Genomic DNA, 17,387 nt, shown 5'->3' on the forward strand with positions numbered 1-17,387 from the left:
GGTGGTGGTGGCGGCGGCAGCGGCGGCGGCCGAGAGCTGCCTGCGGTCTCCTAATCTGCTCTCTTCCTTTCCTGATCTTTTCCCCGGGCTGGTCCATGTGGAGCAACGATGGCTTCAGACAGTAAGTACTCGGTGCATGACTCCAAAGCGATTCGGTATATTCGCATGGCGGCAAGGTGCCGCTGATGCTGACGCTCTTGTTTCTCCCTGTGTCGGGCTGGAGCCGCACTGTGCTGCAGACTTCGGGGAGGGCGCGCGCGTGCGGGTGCTCGCGGAGAGCCGCTACGGTTTATGATGAGACGGCAGAACGAGTTACGAGACTGCAAACCGCTGACGGGAGGCTGAAAGGAAACGGGGAAAGCCAGCGGCTCTGGTGCTGGTGTGTGCCAGTGGCGCGTTACATAATACAGGAGAGAACTTTAAAAGGAAGACTGCAGCAAAACACCTGCACACTCCGGAATTAGAATCTCGGAGGCCAATTATTGCAAAAAGTCGCTGAGGAAGACCAGGACCGTACAGGTCAGCCATAATGTTACGCATTGGGCACATCTGGGTCTCATCCTGTAGTCAGCGGGCGGTTCGGGGGCGCAGCGCTTGGATTTCTGTTTGACTGTCGGCAGCGTGTTGTTTGCGACCATTTCTTGGCACATTGTAAATGGAAATGTAACCGATTGGGTTAAATTCCGCAATAATTACACTTTTATATCCTTTTGACAAGGCTTTTGTGTAAATCATGGCATCAGGTCTTCACGTTTGGAAAATCTTTGAAATAGTAGGCCTGGGAGGTTTTTGAAGAAAAATCTACACTTGATAGCAAATGAGCATGCCCACGTTTTCCTATGGTGGCATCTTCCTAGATTTAGGATATAAATGTGGGTGTGTGTTAGTTCAGGTCAACTTGTCTCACTCCCTGAGGTACAATTAAATAGTTGATTGCCCAGCATCCATCCATCCATCTATCCATCCATCCATGTATGCTCACTGAGCACGTACTTAAGGATCACTATGCTAATCACGGGTAGGGCATATTTTTGCTCCCAAAACAGCCTCATTTCTTCATTGCATGGATTCCACAAGATTTTGGAAACAATTCTTTCATGATCACATCATGTAATTTCTGTATCTTTTTCATGTGCGCGTTCATGTTGTGAAGCTCCTGTTCCATCACATCCTAAAGGTGTTGTATTGGACTCAGATCTGATGACTAGGAAGGCCATTGAAGAACTCTGAACTCATTGTCATGTTCACGAAACCAGTTTGAGATGTCTTGCTTTGTGTCATGTTGCATTATCATGCTGGAAGTAGCCACTAGAAGATGGGTAAATTGTGGTCATGAAGAGTTGTACATGGTCAGCACATTCAATCAATGATTTATTGGTATCGACGGACACAAAGTGTGCCAAGAAAACTTTCCTTACATCACCACCACCCCCAACCCCAGCCTGGACTGTTGAGACAAGGCAGGTTGGGTGCAAGGCTTCATGCTGTTGGTGCCAAATTCTAATCCTATCATCTGTGTGACTCAGCAGAAACTGAGATTCATCAGACCAGGCCATGGTTTTTTCCAGTCACCAGATGTCCACTTTTGGTGAGTCTGTGCCCAATGCAGCCTTAGTGTTCTGTTCTTGACTGGCAGGAGTGGAACCTGATGTGGTCTTTGGCAATAGACGCTTATTTGCTTCAAGGTACAACATTTTGTGATTCTGAGTTGCTTTTCTGCTCACCACAGTTGAACAAAATGGTTCTCTGAGTTACCATAACCTTTCTGTCAGCTTGAACCATACTGGCCATTCTCCTCTGATGCCTCTCATTAACAAAGCATTTCCGTCCACTCTACTGCTGCTCACTGGATGATTTTTGTTTTTCACACCATTATGAGTAAACTATCGAGACTGCTGTGTGTAAAAATCCCAGGAAATCAGGAGTAGCAGAAATACTCAGAGAAGCCCATGTGGCACCAACAATCATGGCACAATTCCTGAAATTGCTTTTTGTTCCCCCATTCTGGTATATGAAATGAGCATTAACTGAAGCTCCTGGCATGCAACAACAACAACAACAACATTTATTTATATAGCACATTTTCATACAAACAAAAATGTAGCTCAAAGTGCTTTACAAAATGGAGAATAGAAAAATAGAAGACACAGTAAAAAATAAAAATAAGTCAACATTAATTAACATAGAATAAGTAAGGTCCGATGGCCAGGGTGGACAGAAACAAAAAAAAAACTCCAGACGGCTGGAGAAAAAAAATAAAATCTGTAGGGATTCCAGACCATGAGACCGCCCAGTCCCCTCTGGGCATTCTACCTAACATAAATGAAACAGTCCTCTTTGGATTTAGGGTTCTCACGGAAGGACTTGATGATGATCAATGATGATGGTCACGTAGACTTCTGGCTTTCAGTCCATCAATGTTGGAGCATCATGATGCTTTAAGTAGGTGGAGGTGGCGCAGGCCACCACCACAAAGAAACCGGAAAAAGAAACAGAAAAGAGAGTAGGGGTCAGTACGGATATTAGAGCCACCATGAATAGTTATTGTGATGAATTGAACATACAGAGTATCAGGATTAAGTTAAAGTGAAGTTATAAAAAGGCCATGTTAAAGTAATGTGTTTTCAGCAGTGTTTTAAAGTGCTCCACTGTATCAGCCTGGCGAATTCCTATTGGCAGGCTATTCCAGATTTTAGGTGCATAACAGCAGAAGGCCGCCTCACCACTTCTTTTAAGTTTAGCTTTTGGAATTGTAAGGAGACACTCATTTGAGGATCTAAGGTTACGATTTGGAATATAGGGTGTCAGGCATTCCGATATATAAGATGGGGCGAGATTATTTAAGGCTTTATAAACCATAAGCAGAATTTTAAAGTCAATTCTGAATGACACAGGTAACCGGTGTAGTGACGCTAAGACTGGAGTAATGTGTTTGGATTTTCTTTTCCTAGTTAGGATTCTGGCAGCTGCATTCTGCACTCGTTGCAAACGATTTATGTCTTTTTTAGGTAGTCCTGAGAGGAGTGTGTTACAGTAATCTAGTCGACTGAAAACAAAAGCGTGAATTAATTTCTCAGCATCTTTCAATGATATAAGAGGTCTAACTTTTGCTATGTTTCTTTATGTATGGTTTATAGTGCTGCTGGCACGTCATTGGCTGGTTAGGTAATTGCAGGTGTTCCTAATAATTTGTTCAGTAAGTGTGTATTCTGCCCATTATAGTGCCACCCTGTGCCTGTTCTGTCAGTACTGAACCTAAGGCAGGAAGCAGTCTTGGATGGGATGCCAGTTATGACATCCACACTGTCTAATATGGAGTCATCGAAATTCCAGTTGACCTTGTGACATGCCTTTTGAGGATGGAAAATGTACACAGACTCGGGTAGGAAATGCCCGCTCTCCTCCACACATAGTGGCTGGGCTGGAATTCAAAGTCAGGGTCTTGGAGTTGTGAGCCGAGCAGCAATACTAACCACTGTAGTAATAACAGGTAGGAGCGTCAGCAGGCCTCTAACACGTACAGCGGATTTAGAAAGCATTGAGACCCCTTCACTTTCGACATGCTTTATTGTGTTGAAGATTCAGTTTCAAATGGATATATTTGCCATGTTTACTCATCAATCAGTACTTAACAACCCATGATGATAAAGTGAAGACATGTTTTGAGAAATGTCTTCAAATTTATTAAAACTCAAAAGTTGAAATATCTCATTCATTTATGTATTCAGACCCTTAATTCAGTAGTTAGCAGAAGACCCTTTAGCAACAAGTACACATTTGTCTCTTCCTGGGTAAGTCCCTCCAAGCTTTGCTCACCTGAATCTGGCCAGTTTATCCTGTTCATCCTGGCAGATCCTCTGAAACCCCATTAGATTGGATGAGATGAGTATGCAAACTGCCATCTTCAGGTCTCTCCATAGTTGTTCTGTGGGGTTTAAGTTGGTTGGGCCACTCAAGGGCACTCAGAAAAGTGTCCTGAAGCCCCTCCAGCTTTGTCTTTGCTGTATGTTTGAGGTCATTGTCACGCTGAAAGGTGAGCGGTCACTTCAAGGACTTCTCAGTATTTGGCTGAATTGCTCCTTCCTCCAGTTCTGAATGACCCACTCTAGGAAAACTTCTGGTAGTTCCAGACTTCTTCCATTTCATTTATTGAGGTCGCTTTGCTCCTGGGAAAACTCAAAGCTGTAGAAATGTTTTTTATCCCCTCGCTCTACTCTGTGTCGCACCACAATTTGATCACAAATGTCCACAGAAAGTTCCTTAGACTTCATGGTCCTGACATGCAGTGTGAAATGTGGAAACTTCCATGGGAAATGATGTCCAGTCAATTCAGTTGACCACAGGTGGACTCCATTTAAGTTCTAGATACATCTCAAGGGAAGTTAAAGCAAACAGGATGTACCTCCACAATATGGGGGGCCACAGCCAAGCGTCTGAATAATTATTGTATAGTTCTTGATTTTTAAGACATTTGCAAACCATCTTGTTGTTGTTATGGGTCCTTGAGTGTAGACTGCTGAACAAAAATGGCAACATATCCCGTATAAAATGAAATCTATAATACTCTAAAGGATGCAGAAAGTGAAGGGGTCTGAATACTTTCTGAATCCACTGCACAGAAGAGAAAGGTTAACACAGCGTTTCTCAACCTTTAAGTATTTGCGACCCGAGTTTTCATAACAGTTTTAATCGCGCCCCCCCTAAAAATTTTTTGAAATGTAGATGCATATTTTATTATACCTACTTAACTTTTATCGACATTTATCTAACTCTGTATTTATTGTTCTAGTATCAGAATGTAGTTTAAGTTAATTTGTTTTGGTTTCAACAGATGGTTTTTTTTCATATTTTTGATTCTTGTTTTCTTTTTTTCACATCTTCACGCCCCCCTTTTTGTTATTTCGGGGGCCCGCCCCACAGGTTGAGAACCACTGGGTTAATGTATGTCAAGGAGGGTAAGAAGAAGGTGACATCTGTCCTTTAACCCCTCATGTATGAACATTTATGTTCCCATACCAGTCATCTGAAAAATGGAGAACACCAAGTGTGTTTTCGGGGTGTCTGAGGTCCTGGACTGGGTGGCTTGTCTTCTTGAGACCACCTTCTGTAAAAATGTGGCTCAGACTCTCTGTATGATGCGCTTTAATGCTGTTAGCAAGTTTTTATGTTTTAATTTTAGATGCTTTATTGAGAATTGGTTTACAAGATATAAGTGCTTAAGAAACTCATAAGAACAAAATGGAAGCATCATATCTGGGGGCTTAACCTCAAATGCTGGTGGGTCACCGTGGCGAAAGGTGTTTGCTCCCTTCATAAATATCATGCTTAAAATAATTTTTTAATGTAGAAGTGAGTTCTCATTTAATTGAATGACTTGTTTCAGCTCTCAGTCTGCAATGTTCTATGAACTTAGGAAGCCGGACTTTTAATGGTGTACGTGTTACAAAACTGGAGTCGAAGCAAAGTCAACTTTTCTTTTTATTTTGTTCCATTTTAATTCACTTCCTCAAGTGGATTCAGGAAATGTGTGGTTTGAATTTAAACTCACTTGATGAACTAAACTCCATTTGAGCTCACTTGCCAATTTATTAGGAGTCTGCGTTCTTAAATATGCGGCCATCCTTTGTATAGCCAATGCAGTACAGGATTAGGGGGCACAGAGCCTGCCCAGGTAGTGCTGCGTGCCAGTCCATCAAAGTGCACACACACTTGTGCCCATCTACACCAGGCTGACTTAGAGTCTGCCAGTTTTTAGGATTTTGGTCTAAAATTGGAGTAATGGAGGTAAATCCACTTAGGCACGACAAGAACATGCAACATCCATGCTGGCAGGGACTGAGCAAAAGATTTGTTATTTCCTTGACTGATGTCTTTAGCAAAGGCAACAAACAACATTTGAGATGCAATTGGCTGCATTTCTTTGTCTAGGTGGAACAAAGGCAGGTGAATTAACTTGCTTGTAGTCACACTGCGTCACTCACAGGATTTGAACCCACAGCCTCAGGGCTCGAGGGCCACAGTGAACCCACAAAGCTGTACAGATATCAAACGACATGCAAGCTTCCAGAACTGAGTGTGAACCCCTGGTGCTCTACATATCTTGACGGGCACTGATGGCATACTAAATACTTTCACTGGCTAAACAAAGCATGCCATTTACCAGTTTTGAGAAGCACAAGGGTGGCACAGGAGGTAGTGTTGGCATCCTGGGCTACACCTTTGGTTTTCCGTCTCCCATTTCCCTTCCCGATTGCCTGCGTTGCGACCCCCCTGAGCCAAGCCAAGCTCCTGAGCCCCCCCCACGGGGTCTCTTTACTCCTTTGTATTCTTTGATTAAACGTTTGATGGCCCAGGGGTTTAAAGGCTGGAAAGAGTTTCCTATTAAGATAAGGCCCCGGCTCCATATCTCCGAGCAAGCTGTTGATAAGGGTTTCTTTATTTCAGATAGAAATGTTTTCCTGTGATAATCATTTATTGTTTTTCTTTTATTTATTTTTATTTTACTAAAGAAATGGCATCAGCTTTAGGCTTAGCAAATCTCTGTAAGTAGAAACCTGTTCTGAGGCTTATGGGAATGGAATGCTTGGTAAGAAATGTCAATATGTTGGCTGCTGTTTGTCTATGCCCACTCATCTCTAACCCACTTGTCACTTCAGCGTTACCATACATCTTCTATAGAGACTGAATTGACCAACAGGAAGAGGTCCAGCTTTGTGTTTCCCAAGGGTCTTGTCCTGCACACTCTGCCCCTTTCGTCTGTGCGTCTTCCTATCCTTTAGTGCCGTGCTTCTCAACCACTGAGCTGCCGCCGGTGGGTTGCCAGTTGCTATTGTTTGTATCGGTAGTAGGTTGGATGATCAGGCTCAAATCATCAAGGGGGGCACTCAAACAACCCCCCTCGTACTCGATTTGTAAGTTGGACTCCCCCACTTTGTTGGTTGCGACAATACTCATATCCAAAAAAATGTGCTGCTACAGCAAAAAAGGTTGAGAAACACTGCTTTAGTGTGTGGTTTAGTAAAAAAAGCGGCATTATGGCTGATGGTTTGCAGGTCACATTCAATCATTTTGGGAAAGCACAAATCAAATACAATGGAGCTCATTAGCGTGGTGGGTGGTGTGAACACAAGCAGTGGGCTTATACAGTAGTACAGAGTGCATGGTGGAAGGAAGGGGTCCTGATTTACTGTTCACTTTCACTGCAGTAAAGCTATGCCATACATTTACATTTTTTTTCTATGCAGTTTTTCTGCACACCTTTTTATTGTTGTTTTGTTAATCCTTTCCCCTTACAGGCCAAGGGCAGGCGTATTGTTAAGTCGACTGACTCAGTGTAAGAGTGTGAGTGTGCTACCTGATGAGCACCTTCTGGTCCTGGCTTGGTTCTTCTTTAGTGCCTGTGACTGCTATGGTCCTCCAGAACGTGTCCTGGAAGACGTGGATTCAGAAAATGGATGCGTGTTTGAGTTGTTTTTCATCTGGCAGATTAATTCTGCATGAGATTTTATGTTCTGAATATATGTTTTGCTGCAGTACACCAAACCCCAGACGCAGCTTCACAGGCACAAGTCCGGGCACAAATACAAGATTTATTTGTAATAATTACTTTTAAAAAGGCTTCTTAATAATCACAATCACAATTTCCTTTTCTTTTCCTCTATTCCTCCTGGGCGAGCTTTGTCCGTCCTCCACACTCAAATCTAGCTCTCCTCAATGAGTCAGCACTCTTTCTTTTATCTGTGCTCTACTTCTGGTGCCAGGGCATGGCTCATAGGAAGCAGCAACCCCTGGTGACCTCCATGAACACCAACAAGGAACTACAGTTCCCAGTATTCCTTATGGATGTCTGTACAGGTAGCATTGCCCAGAAATGCTGCCCCTTAGCATGTTGAGGGAGCATGTAACTCTAACAGGTTGCCACCCCTCTCCTTCTATCATACTGGCCTCCCAGATGGGTAATAATCCAGCATACCCACTACTGCATTGGCATATTCTGCCAAACTAGCTAAGGCAGGGAAAACCCTGCCACTCTTCCATTCTTCCTGCTCACCTGGGTCCCCCCGGACGTAAGGGAAGGGAGTCCAAGAGTCCAGCCTGGCAAGGATACCAGTTTCTGCATGCCATCCATTAAAACATACCTTATTATGATTATTATTATTTAGTAGGAGCCTTTTTGACAGTAATTTAAAAAGGAAGCTATTATACATGATTTAAAAAGAAAACACTAATTGAGACAAAAATTGATAGTAGAGCAAAAGAAGTCATTCTCATCTGGTTGGAAAATGGGAACTGAAGTAAAAGTGAAGTTTGTTGATGATTGGGTTAGCACAACTGCAAGTATCCAATAGGAGAGCAGGAAAAATCCAAGTAGGCCCATGATGCTTAGTGTGAGGAGTCTATTTTTGGCCTTCCTATTTCAGTTTATTTTATTTTTGCATTGTTGGTATCTTAATTTCATCTGGTTTATTATTTTTATTGTTGTTTTGATGGCGCCATTTTGTTTTTTGTATGGTTGCCTCCGTTGCATGATTTTTTCTCCCTAACACATTGACAGCCACCGTGAAAATAGGTCAGTTTCTTCCTGATGCCAATGCAAAAAGAGGTTGCTGTTAATTTTACTAATTAAATGCTTCGTTGAGAGATATTCACATGGTTGCAGTTATTTGTAAGTTTGTGAGTTATTTTTGAAAAAAAAAGTGTTACTGTAAATATGGCTAGTTAGAAAAAAGCAACTGAAAGTGAACTATTCTGACTTTTCATTCTTATTACCCACAAATATGCTCACCCCGAAGATGGTTTACAACATGGGTGCCCAAGACGTTAATTGCGATCGACCAGTAGATCGGAATGGTAGTGCAGGTAGATCGCGTTGCATTCAAAAAAAATTTTTTTTAAACATTAGTCTATCATATATCCTCTCTATGGCATTTGTCACTTGATTGACATACAGGGCGGCCAGTCGGAGATCTCTTTCCTTCTAACACACTGGTCATCCTCTACGCACGATCAAACGTGCGAGCTACTTCAAAACTCCAGCTGTGATCTACTTAGCCTTCCAATTTATATCGACTAAAGAAGGGATTAAAACAAAAATTCTTTGGGGTGGGTACGGGCTGGATGTGGAATTGGAATTTTCTCACAATGTCACAATCGAAGTGCGTTTGTCTGATCTGTCAATCTATCATTGCTATTCCAAAGAAGGAAAATGTGGAAAGGCATTCTCGAACTGTTCATAAAAACTATGAAACTGACTTCCTTCCGAAAAGTGATCTGAGAAAAAGAAAGGAGAGGGAACTAAAATCTCAGTTAATTGGACAGCCGTCATTTTTCACTCGGCTGAATTCAAAAGCAAAGGCAGACACACCAAAGCATCGTTCCGGGTGAGTCACTCGATCATTAAGCATAAGAAGTCCTTCCAAGAGCTACGTCCTTGACTGCATTATTCGGCTCTACTTATTTATGCGAGTCAGCCTTTTCCCACATGAAGATTATTAAATCCAAATACTGTACTGTAGACCATAAATGTATTGAATTGTTATTGTGCGTGGTTGAGTCTTAAAGTTTCCAGAGCCGTACTCAGCCGTGCACTTCCCCCAAGCTGGTCGGCCAGCGGAATGCCAGCGCCATGCACGCTGCTATACCTAGCTCATAAAGCCAGCGAGCACTCGTGTCCCATACACCGCGCGACTCTGAGGGTCTCTGCAATCATTGCTTAGATGAAATCTTAGCAATAAACAGCTCTGTCCTGTTGTATCTCTTTATTAAGCATATAGTCAGAAAACAAAGCTCGCCCCATTGCAAAAACCATTGCCAAGGTCATTAACGAAGCCACCTTTCTCATTGATGGTAACTGTTTACAATTTAATAACCCCGGACGGCAATAACCCAAACCCACCCTACCAGTTGAACACAAACACATACAACAATTTCAACAGGAACAATAATTCGATTGCCTTCCTAATTTAACACAACAGTAACTCTTACATAAATTACCCACAATGCATCATGCCGCCAGCACTGGCTGCCGGGTCACTACAGTATTTTATATATAAAGTATACTCAGTATATATATGATCTGCTTCTCGCAACTGAGAGAGGGCACCGTGGAGGATGTTAGCCGACTTGCTGACCAACCACAAGTGTTACCTGGTAGATAACCACCCGTACAATCAGATTGTGATTCAGACTACGAATGCCATGAATATATATATATATATATATGTACAGTATATAATTTTTAATGTAGGTAGATCATTTCAACGTGGTCATTTTAAAAGTAGCTCACAAGCTGAAAAAATGTGGGCACCCCTGGTTTACAACATAACTTCCAACTTAACTCATATTTAGCAAACATCATGTTAAATGGTCACAGCCATGTTAGTTAGGATTACTTTGTCTGTTGCCTATCAGACTCTGAGATCACATGTCACACTTTGTCAACACACCGTTGACCATTTAAGATGGCGGCACACACCTACTTATTAACCACGCATTGAATCAACCTCACAAAAAAAATTCAAAACAAAAAACTTGATTATGTTAAGATTAGGATTCATTTTAAATTATTTTCTCATTTTCTTGAGGTCTGTTATTTAACAATTATGTCTGGGCTTAGTTTTTCTTAGGGTTGTACAATCCATGTTTGTCACCATTTATTACTTTTGAAGTTGTTTTTTTAATAGTTATTGGTTTTTTTTTGTCTTCTACTGACACCAACTTTGTTTTCCTGCATGCTACCATTTTCAGCATTGGTTGCTACACGTTGTTATCGAGGGTCACGATACTCATGCAATGCCCACAATGGGATAAAAGCTTGGCTCTGTGTACTTTCTGGTCGTCCAAGTTTGTGGATAGCCTAAAGAATTCTGTGTGCGATTATTGTTGGCGTTTATTATGAGTTTTGAAACCCTATTTTCTGGCTTTAACTTTGAATTTTATTTTAAGAGTTAGGATTGATGAAAGATAGGACAGGTTCTTGTTCACCACTATTTTGGCTTATAGTTTTTGATGTTTCTTTTCCCGATCACTCCCATTATTCAAATGTCTGCTCTTTTTTTTATCAGCAAACATAACAGATTAGAGTATGTAGGGGTGAGAAAAACAAGCTAGTGTTTGAACCCTGCTACTTTCTTTAATGTTAGCTCTGGTTTGCATTCTTGCTTTGCCATTTGGTTTGGTCAGCTTAGACTCCTGCCTTTTAATTAAACTTTGCTTCTGAATGCACCTTGTAATCCCTCCATCTTTATTTTTTGTCCTTCACGATTAATAGATAATACTTTGAGCACTCACCCACCCTAAGTGTTCAGTACACTTTATAAACGAGGGTGTTTTCAAGAAGTTTCTGAACATTGTACTTTCTGAGATTAATTTCTGTTGCATTGTTGAATATGAATAAAAATGAGGAAATGATAAGGTTACCAAGTGTTACTTTTTATGTCATCTGTAGTATGTCTCAAGAAGATTGGCCCTTTTAGCATGAAGTTGGTATCCGACCTACTGTGTTATTTTTTTTTCTCCTTTTGCCACTTTCACTTGCTTTAACTTTCACAGAATTTTTTCATTTGAAAGATCATTCTGTCATTTGCGAACTGTCACCAGAATTTATTCTAAATTCCATTGCTATTTCTCAGTCAGAATGTCCTCTCATTGAAAATCTAATCGTCGACTACTAGCTTACATGTTCTTATTTGGTTGGCTGAGGCCTTTATCCAAGGCAACTTAGAACATTTATGATACCATTGGTTGCATTTCTTTTGGTTTTCCAACGGGTCAAGTCATGTGCTCATGGTCACATGGTGTCAGTAGCAATATTTGAACCCACGACCTCGGGGTTTGAAGTCCAAAGCTTTAACCAAAAGCCAAAGCCTTAGAATGTAGTTGAGAATGCTGTTGAGTGTGCGTCAGGTCATGGGAGGATTCTGAATAATTTAAAAAGTCAGGGGGTGGCTTGATGGTGTAGTAGTTAGAACTATGGTCTGAGAATTCCAGGAGACTGGCTTTGAATCTAAACCTAGTCACTGTTTGTGTGGAATCTGCACATTCCCCCCGTTTCTGTGTTGGTTTTTCTTAGGGTACTGTGGTTTTCTTCTCAAATCTCAAAGATGCATGTGTTAGGTTACACATGAGCATGAGTGAGTGTAACCCATGATGGATTCATTTTAGACAAAAATTAATGAGTACAAAAATATCCATGCAGAAGGACAGACTAAGGGATTTGTATGGAGGATTTGTAAAGATTGGTTTGAATTGGGAGTCTCACAAGAGGTTTTCTGTTTTCTGGAATAACTAAAAAAATATCTTCCTGAATGTGTGAGGACATGTAACAGACCGGAATTCCATGGGAGTTTTCTGATGACATGAAGGAGGCGGATGTCTTGAATTCTTAAAAGAGAACTCCCTAAAACCCCTGCTGTGATCCAAGGGACAGAGTGACAAATTTTCAGTCATTTTTCCATCCGTCTATTATCCAACCCGCTAAATCCTAACTACACATTCAAATAAGTCAAGTGGGACTGGCAGATGGACTGTTACAATACAATGATGTCACTGTTGGCAACCATTGTGCTTTCTGAACACTTTTTGATGCATCTAAGAGATGTTTGCGTGCTGATCACGAAACTCACCTTTACATTTTTCTGTCACGTACCGTTTTATTGCGATTTCTTATCTTTGTGATTACCCCCGCTATTTATAAGGACACATTTACAATGCAACAACTGTGACTGGAACTTTTGTGCTTTTCTTTCATTTGTGAATTGGACAGCGTGCTAAAGAGTCTCATTACAATAAAAAGTACCACCGCTCCATAAGGGCAGAAAAGTGTGGCACATAAACCATTTGTTGACACAACCAGGGTATATTTTCATTCTCTTCATATAAAACTTGGGCTGATTACATTTTTTTTAAAGTGATGAACAACAAAGGTAAAGGATTTCCATATTTGAGGTGATGTTTCCATGAATAGCTGATGCCACGATTAGTGCTGGGCGGTATGACCAAAATTCTATATCACAGTATTTTTCAAAATTTTAAAGGTTTCACGGTATTCAATGGTATTTTTTTCCCATGCATGAGTGGATGTTAACCACATTTTCCACTACATTTACTACAGTAGGCTGGCTAAGAATAACCTATTCCACTGTCATTAAATTTGTACATTGTACAAAAATAAAACATTTTGATGTGCACACAAGTATTAATACAGGTTTGCATGGCCCCATAAAGTGATAGTTTTCAAGGGGGTGACACAAATGAAGAGAAGGAATCACATTGCATGACAGATGCAGTCAAAATATAGAGCCTTTTTATTGAACAAATTTTACAAACAACTTAAACTAAAATTTTGACAACATATTTTCAACCATCCAAAGAGGCATTTGCACTTAGTAAAATATCCGGAGGTGCTTGTCAAAAGTATTGCACTGAACATGTCTTAGAAAAGGAATAAATTATAAATATTTTTGTAAACCAACTACACTTTCTGTTAATGTTAACAATCTCTGTCCACTGACACGTTAAAGTGACTTTTTAAACAACTTTACCATCATTAAACTGCATAATATTTAAATAAATAAATAACAACAATAAAATAAATAATAGTGCAACTTCCAGTAATGATACAATTAACTCAAGACTTCATGCCTAGGTACATTACACAGTATTCACCAAATAAAAATAAAACAAGTGCAACTTGGTGATAACATCTTTACCAACTGAACCATCATTAAGGCAAACTGCATTAATATGGACCTTGCTTCAAGCTAAGCTATATGAATAAATAATAAAACTGAAACTTACATTTATGATGCTTTTTGTGGTATAGCCCTACGGAATCGTATTAGGGCTACAGTGAAGAAAATATAACTATATGTCGAGAATAAAGTCGACATGTTGACTTTATTCTCTACATTTCCACTTTAATCTTGATGCTTATGCCAAGATTAAAGTCGCCATTTCCACTTTATTCTCATAGTTTATTTTGTCATTAAAGTAGAATGTCGTAAACTAAACTTCATCCTAAAATCAATGTTTGATTTACTAGATTTTCTCAAACCCTGTCATAAGTTAATGTAGTGTTTCCTGACTGAGTTGTTAATCAGTATGCGCTTCTTAAACTGACTTCCTCTGCACTAAGAGGAGGCGCAGGCAGGGATCGCCCCACAGAATACTGTACATTCACTTCATGATATTCCTGCTCTCTGAAAATTTAGAATGCTAAGATAAATACTTGATATCATTTTCATAATGAAATGCACTAAAGCGGGTATTAAACATGCACAGTAGTGAGGCGGTAGTGCTGCTCCCTCGGAGTAAAGGGTCCCCGGTGTACGTTCAGTGTAAACTTTATGGCAGGTGTGACGAGGCTTCAAAAAACTGGATGTAAAAATGGGTATCGCACAGGTTTAACTTAAATATTGTGTAAATGTTGGGTTCGTGATCTGGTGGTTGGAGACACAAACACAGAATTCAATGGATGTTCTTCCAAGGGGGCTTTCTTTATTGCATCGCTGCTGTCTCTGTCTGACGTACCAAACCCCGAGTTCCCATCCTTTTTCTTTCTCCACAAAACCAATCACCACACGATAAACATGTTTGTGAAATTAAAACTAGTTATAAACTTAGACCATGGAGTGTTCAGAACTTTAAAAAAATCTTCGTTATACATGGTTAAATATGCCATCCCTTTCAGGATAGCACTCATCCAAGCAAGCATTGTGTGCAAGGCAGGCAGGAGCAAATCCTGAACGAGGCGCCAGCACATCGCAGAGTGAATATAAGCAACACATACACTAGCAGGGTTAATATAGCATGACTTTGAAAGGAAACTGAAAACCACCAGAAAAACATGCAAATTCAAAGCAGGAAACACCCGGGACCCCTTTGCTGCGAGGCAGCAGTGCAACCTCCACGCCACCGTGCCCCCACATGATTAATACATGCTTTAATGCATTTCATCATGAAAATTATATCAAGTTCTTATCTTAGCATTCTAAATGTTCAGGGAGCAGGAATATCATGAAATGAATGTATTCTGTGTGCTGTCTGCGCCTCCTCTTAGTGCAGAGGAAGTCAGTTTAAGAAGCACGTAGCGATTAACATGGCTCGAGGAACACAACACAAAGCACTTAATGTGCTACATAACTTTTGACGGCTTTGAGAAAATCTAATAAACTAATCATTTTAAGATGAAGTTTAGTTTACGATGTTCTACTTTAATGACAAATTACAAGAATAAAGTCAACATGTCGAATTTAATCTTGACATAAACGGCAAGAATAAAGTAGAAATGTCAAGATAAGAATAAAGTCAACATGACGTCATAAGCATCAAGATTAAAGTGGAAATGTCAAGAATAAAGTCAACATGTCGTCACACTAGTACACAGTACCCAGGTACATTACACAGTATTGAAAAAAATACAACTTGGCTTGCAGTATTATCCAGTAGTATAGAAACAGTATTCACACATGCAAAGAATTATTATTATTATTTGAACATAATGGTCCACATCCAACCTTTTAAATCCAAAGTATCTCCAGACAACAGACGTGACTCCTTTTTCCAGCAAAAGTTCTCCTGTGTTCTCCATCATGTTCAACTTTATCGTCTGCTACAGCTTCAGTTTCGGAATGTTCTCTGTCCATTTTCACCACGCCATACCTACACTCTCGTATGTATTATGTTGCATGCCTGTTTAGCGGTGTAGCAGTGAAAAAGAGCCCCCACGCAACACCTCCACTAATGCATGTACTCCGTTGTATGTGTCTAGCGGTGTAGCAGTGAAAAAGGTCCCCCTTAAACAGTTTCCCGCTGCACCACGTTCTGAATGTTGTTTAGGCAATTTAAACCGGTGTTGCGGTATAAGAAAAATCCATATCATAACAAAAATAAAAAACGTTTTTCGGTATGAACCGGTATACCGCCCAGCACTAGCCACGATTAAGGAAGCCATTTTTGTTGGTTCACAAATGAGGCACATCATCAGTGACAAGAGGTTTGAAGACCTGCTAGAGGCGCCGAAGGAAACCACATGGAAAGCATTCAAGGATGTTGGGGAGAATTACACAGCAGGTTGACAACATGCTTCAACCATACAAAAACAATGAAGTGTAACTCATTGCTAAAGACTCATTTTCTACTCTGCTAATCTTGATGCAGCCAGTGACAGACATGAAAGGGTCCACCAGGACATTGCAAAGATGGAAAAGCGGTATAACGGCAGGTGGAATCCATCAATTCAATGGGACACTGAAATGAGAAGCATCAGATGCTGAGCACAAAAGAGAATCAGCAACAAAGCATTTTTGGCTCAATTGGGCTAATGCAGTGTGTCAACATCTTTATAAGTGATTAAACACACTGACTGAGTTAGGGGTTTATGTCTAATGTGTGTAATAATTCATCAGTTGTGCTCTTGATACAGGTTGGCCATTAGTGAATACAGTGGCCAGCAATAAACCCGCAATCTTCTGGTTTCAGATTTGGATAACTGCAGGCTGAGGCAAGTCCAAAGGTCACTACATGAAATGTGCTAACCTACAGCACAATGGTAAGATGTCTCGAGTAAAGCAAGGTAACTGGAACATTAAGTGCACTGCAGTAGCCGCAGCTTTACAGTAAATGATGCAGTTCATCCAAAAGGGGCACGATTAATGGAGAAAAATGCCAACCAGTGTAGATTTAAAGGGTAGTGGTGATGACATCAACATGTGAAGTCTACGCAGCAGAATCTCAAAGGCAGCTTGAGTCCATGTTTCAACTCTGCAGTACAGCTTTGTAGACATCTGGAGCCTTTCCCGACATCATGGGAGGCAAGATAGAAAATGCCAGCACATCGTTGGGCACACTCCTACTTCTGTCTCAGCACTCAAAGTCTTTATAATGTGCAAGAAAACCGACAAGAAAATAAGGAGAATGTGCAGACTCTACATATGTGGTGATCAGACTCAGAATGAAACTCAGGTCCTTGGAGCTGTTAGGCAAGCAAGCATGTTGTCCACTGTGATGATCTGTGACCCGAGAAAAACCTCGTCTAGTGGAAAATCAGAGAAAAATGCAATGAATTTGGAATCTAGGGAACACTGCTTCCCACTAAGGATGAGATGGCATTCTAGACCAAACTGGGACATTGCGATTCCACCATGTTTCAAGACAATGTAGTACGCCAGATGAGGGAGCTGTACTGAAAGTCCCCCCCCTTCCCATTTGCTTTCTTTTCAGTTTCTTTCCTTTCTCCACCCTTTCCTTTTCTGTCAGCTCCGCTAAAGTCGAGCCTTTTTACCAAGCGGGACACCCATTGAGCCTCCAGGTAACTTTTTTTGCATAGCAAAGCGAGTGCTGTTGCCTCTGCACTCTGACTGAGATAATGCAGAACCATGAGCTCCAGC

The 17,387-nt window shown here is 40.8% G+C and overlaps 1 protein-coding gene across 1 annotated transcript in view; it reads left to right on the top strand.

Annotated features, from left to right (window-relative positions):
- LOC120518661 (synaptotagmin-14-like) overlaps positions 1–17,387 on the top strand; it is a 59,499-nt gene continuing 42,112 nt past the window's right edge. Inside the window, exon 1 of the mRNA XM_039741564.1 lies at positions 1–121. Within this exon, the coding sequence (XP_039597498.1) occupies positions 109–121 (13 nt within the window). The 5' untranslated portion in view covers positions 1–108. The remainder of the gene's footprint in view (positions 122–17,387) is intronic.

Source organism: Polypterus senegalus, chromosome 18, assembly GCF_016835505.1.
Source record: "Polypterus senegalus isolate Bchr_013 chromosome 18, ASM1683550v1, whole genome shotgun sequence".
Lineage (NCBI taxonomy): Eukaryota > Metazoa > Chordata > Cladistia > Polypteriformes > Polypteridae > Polypterus > Polypterus senegalus.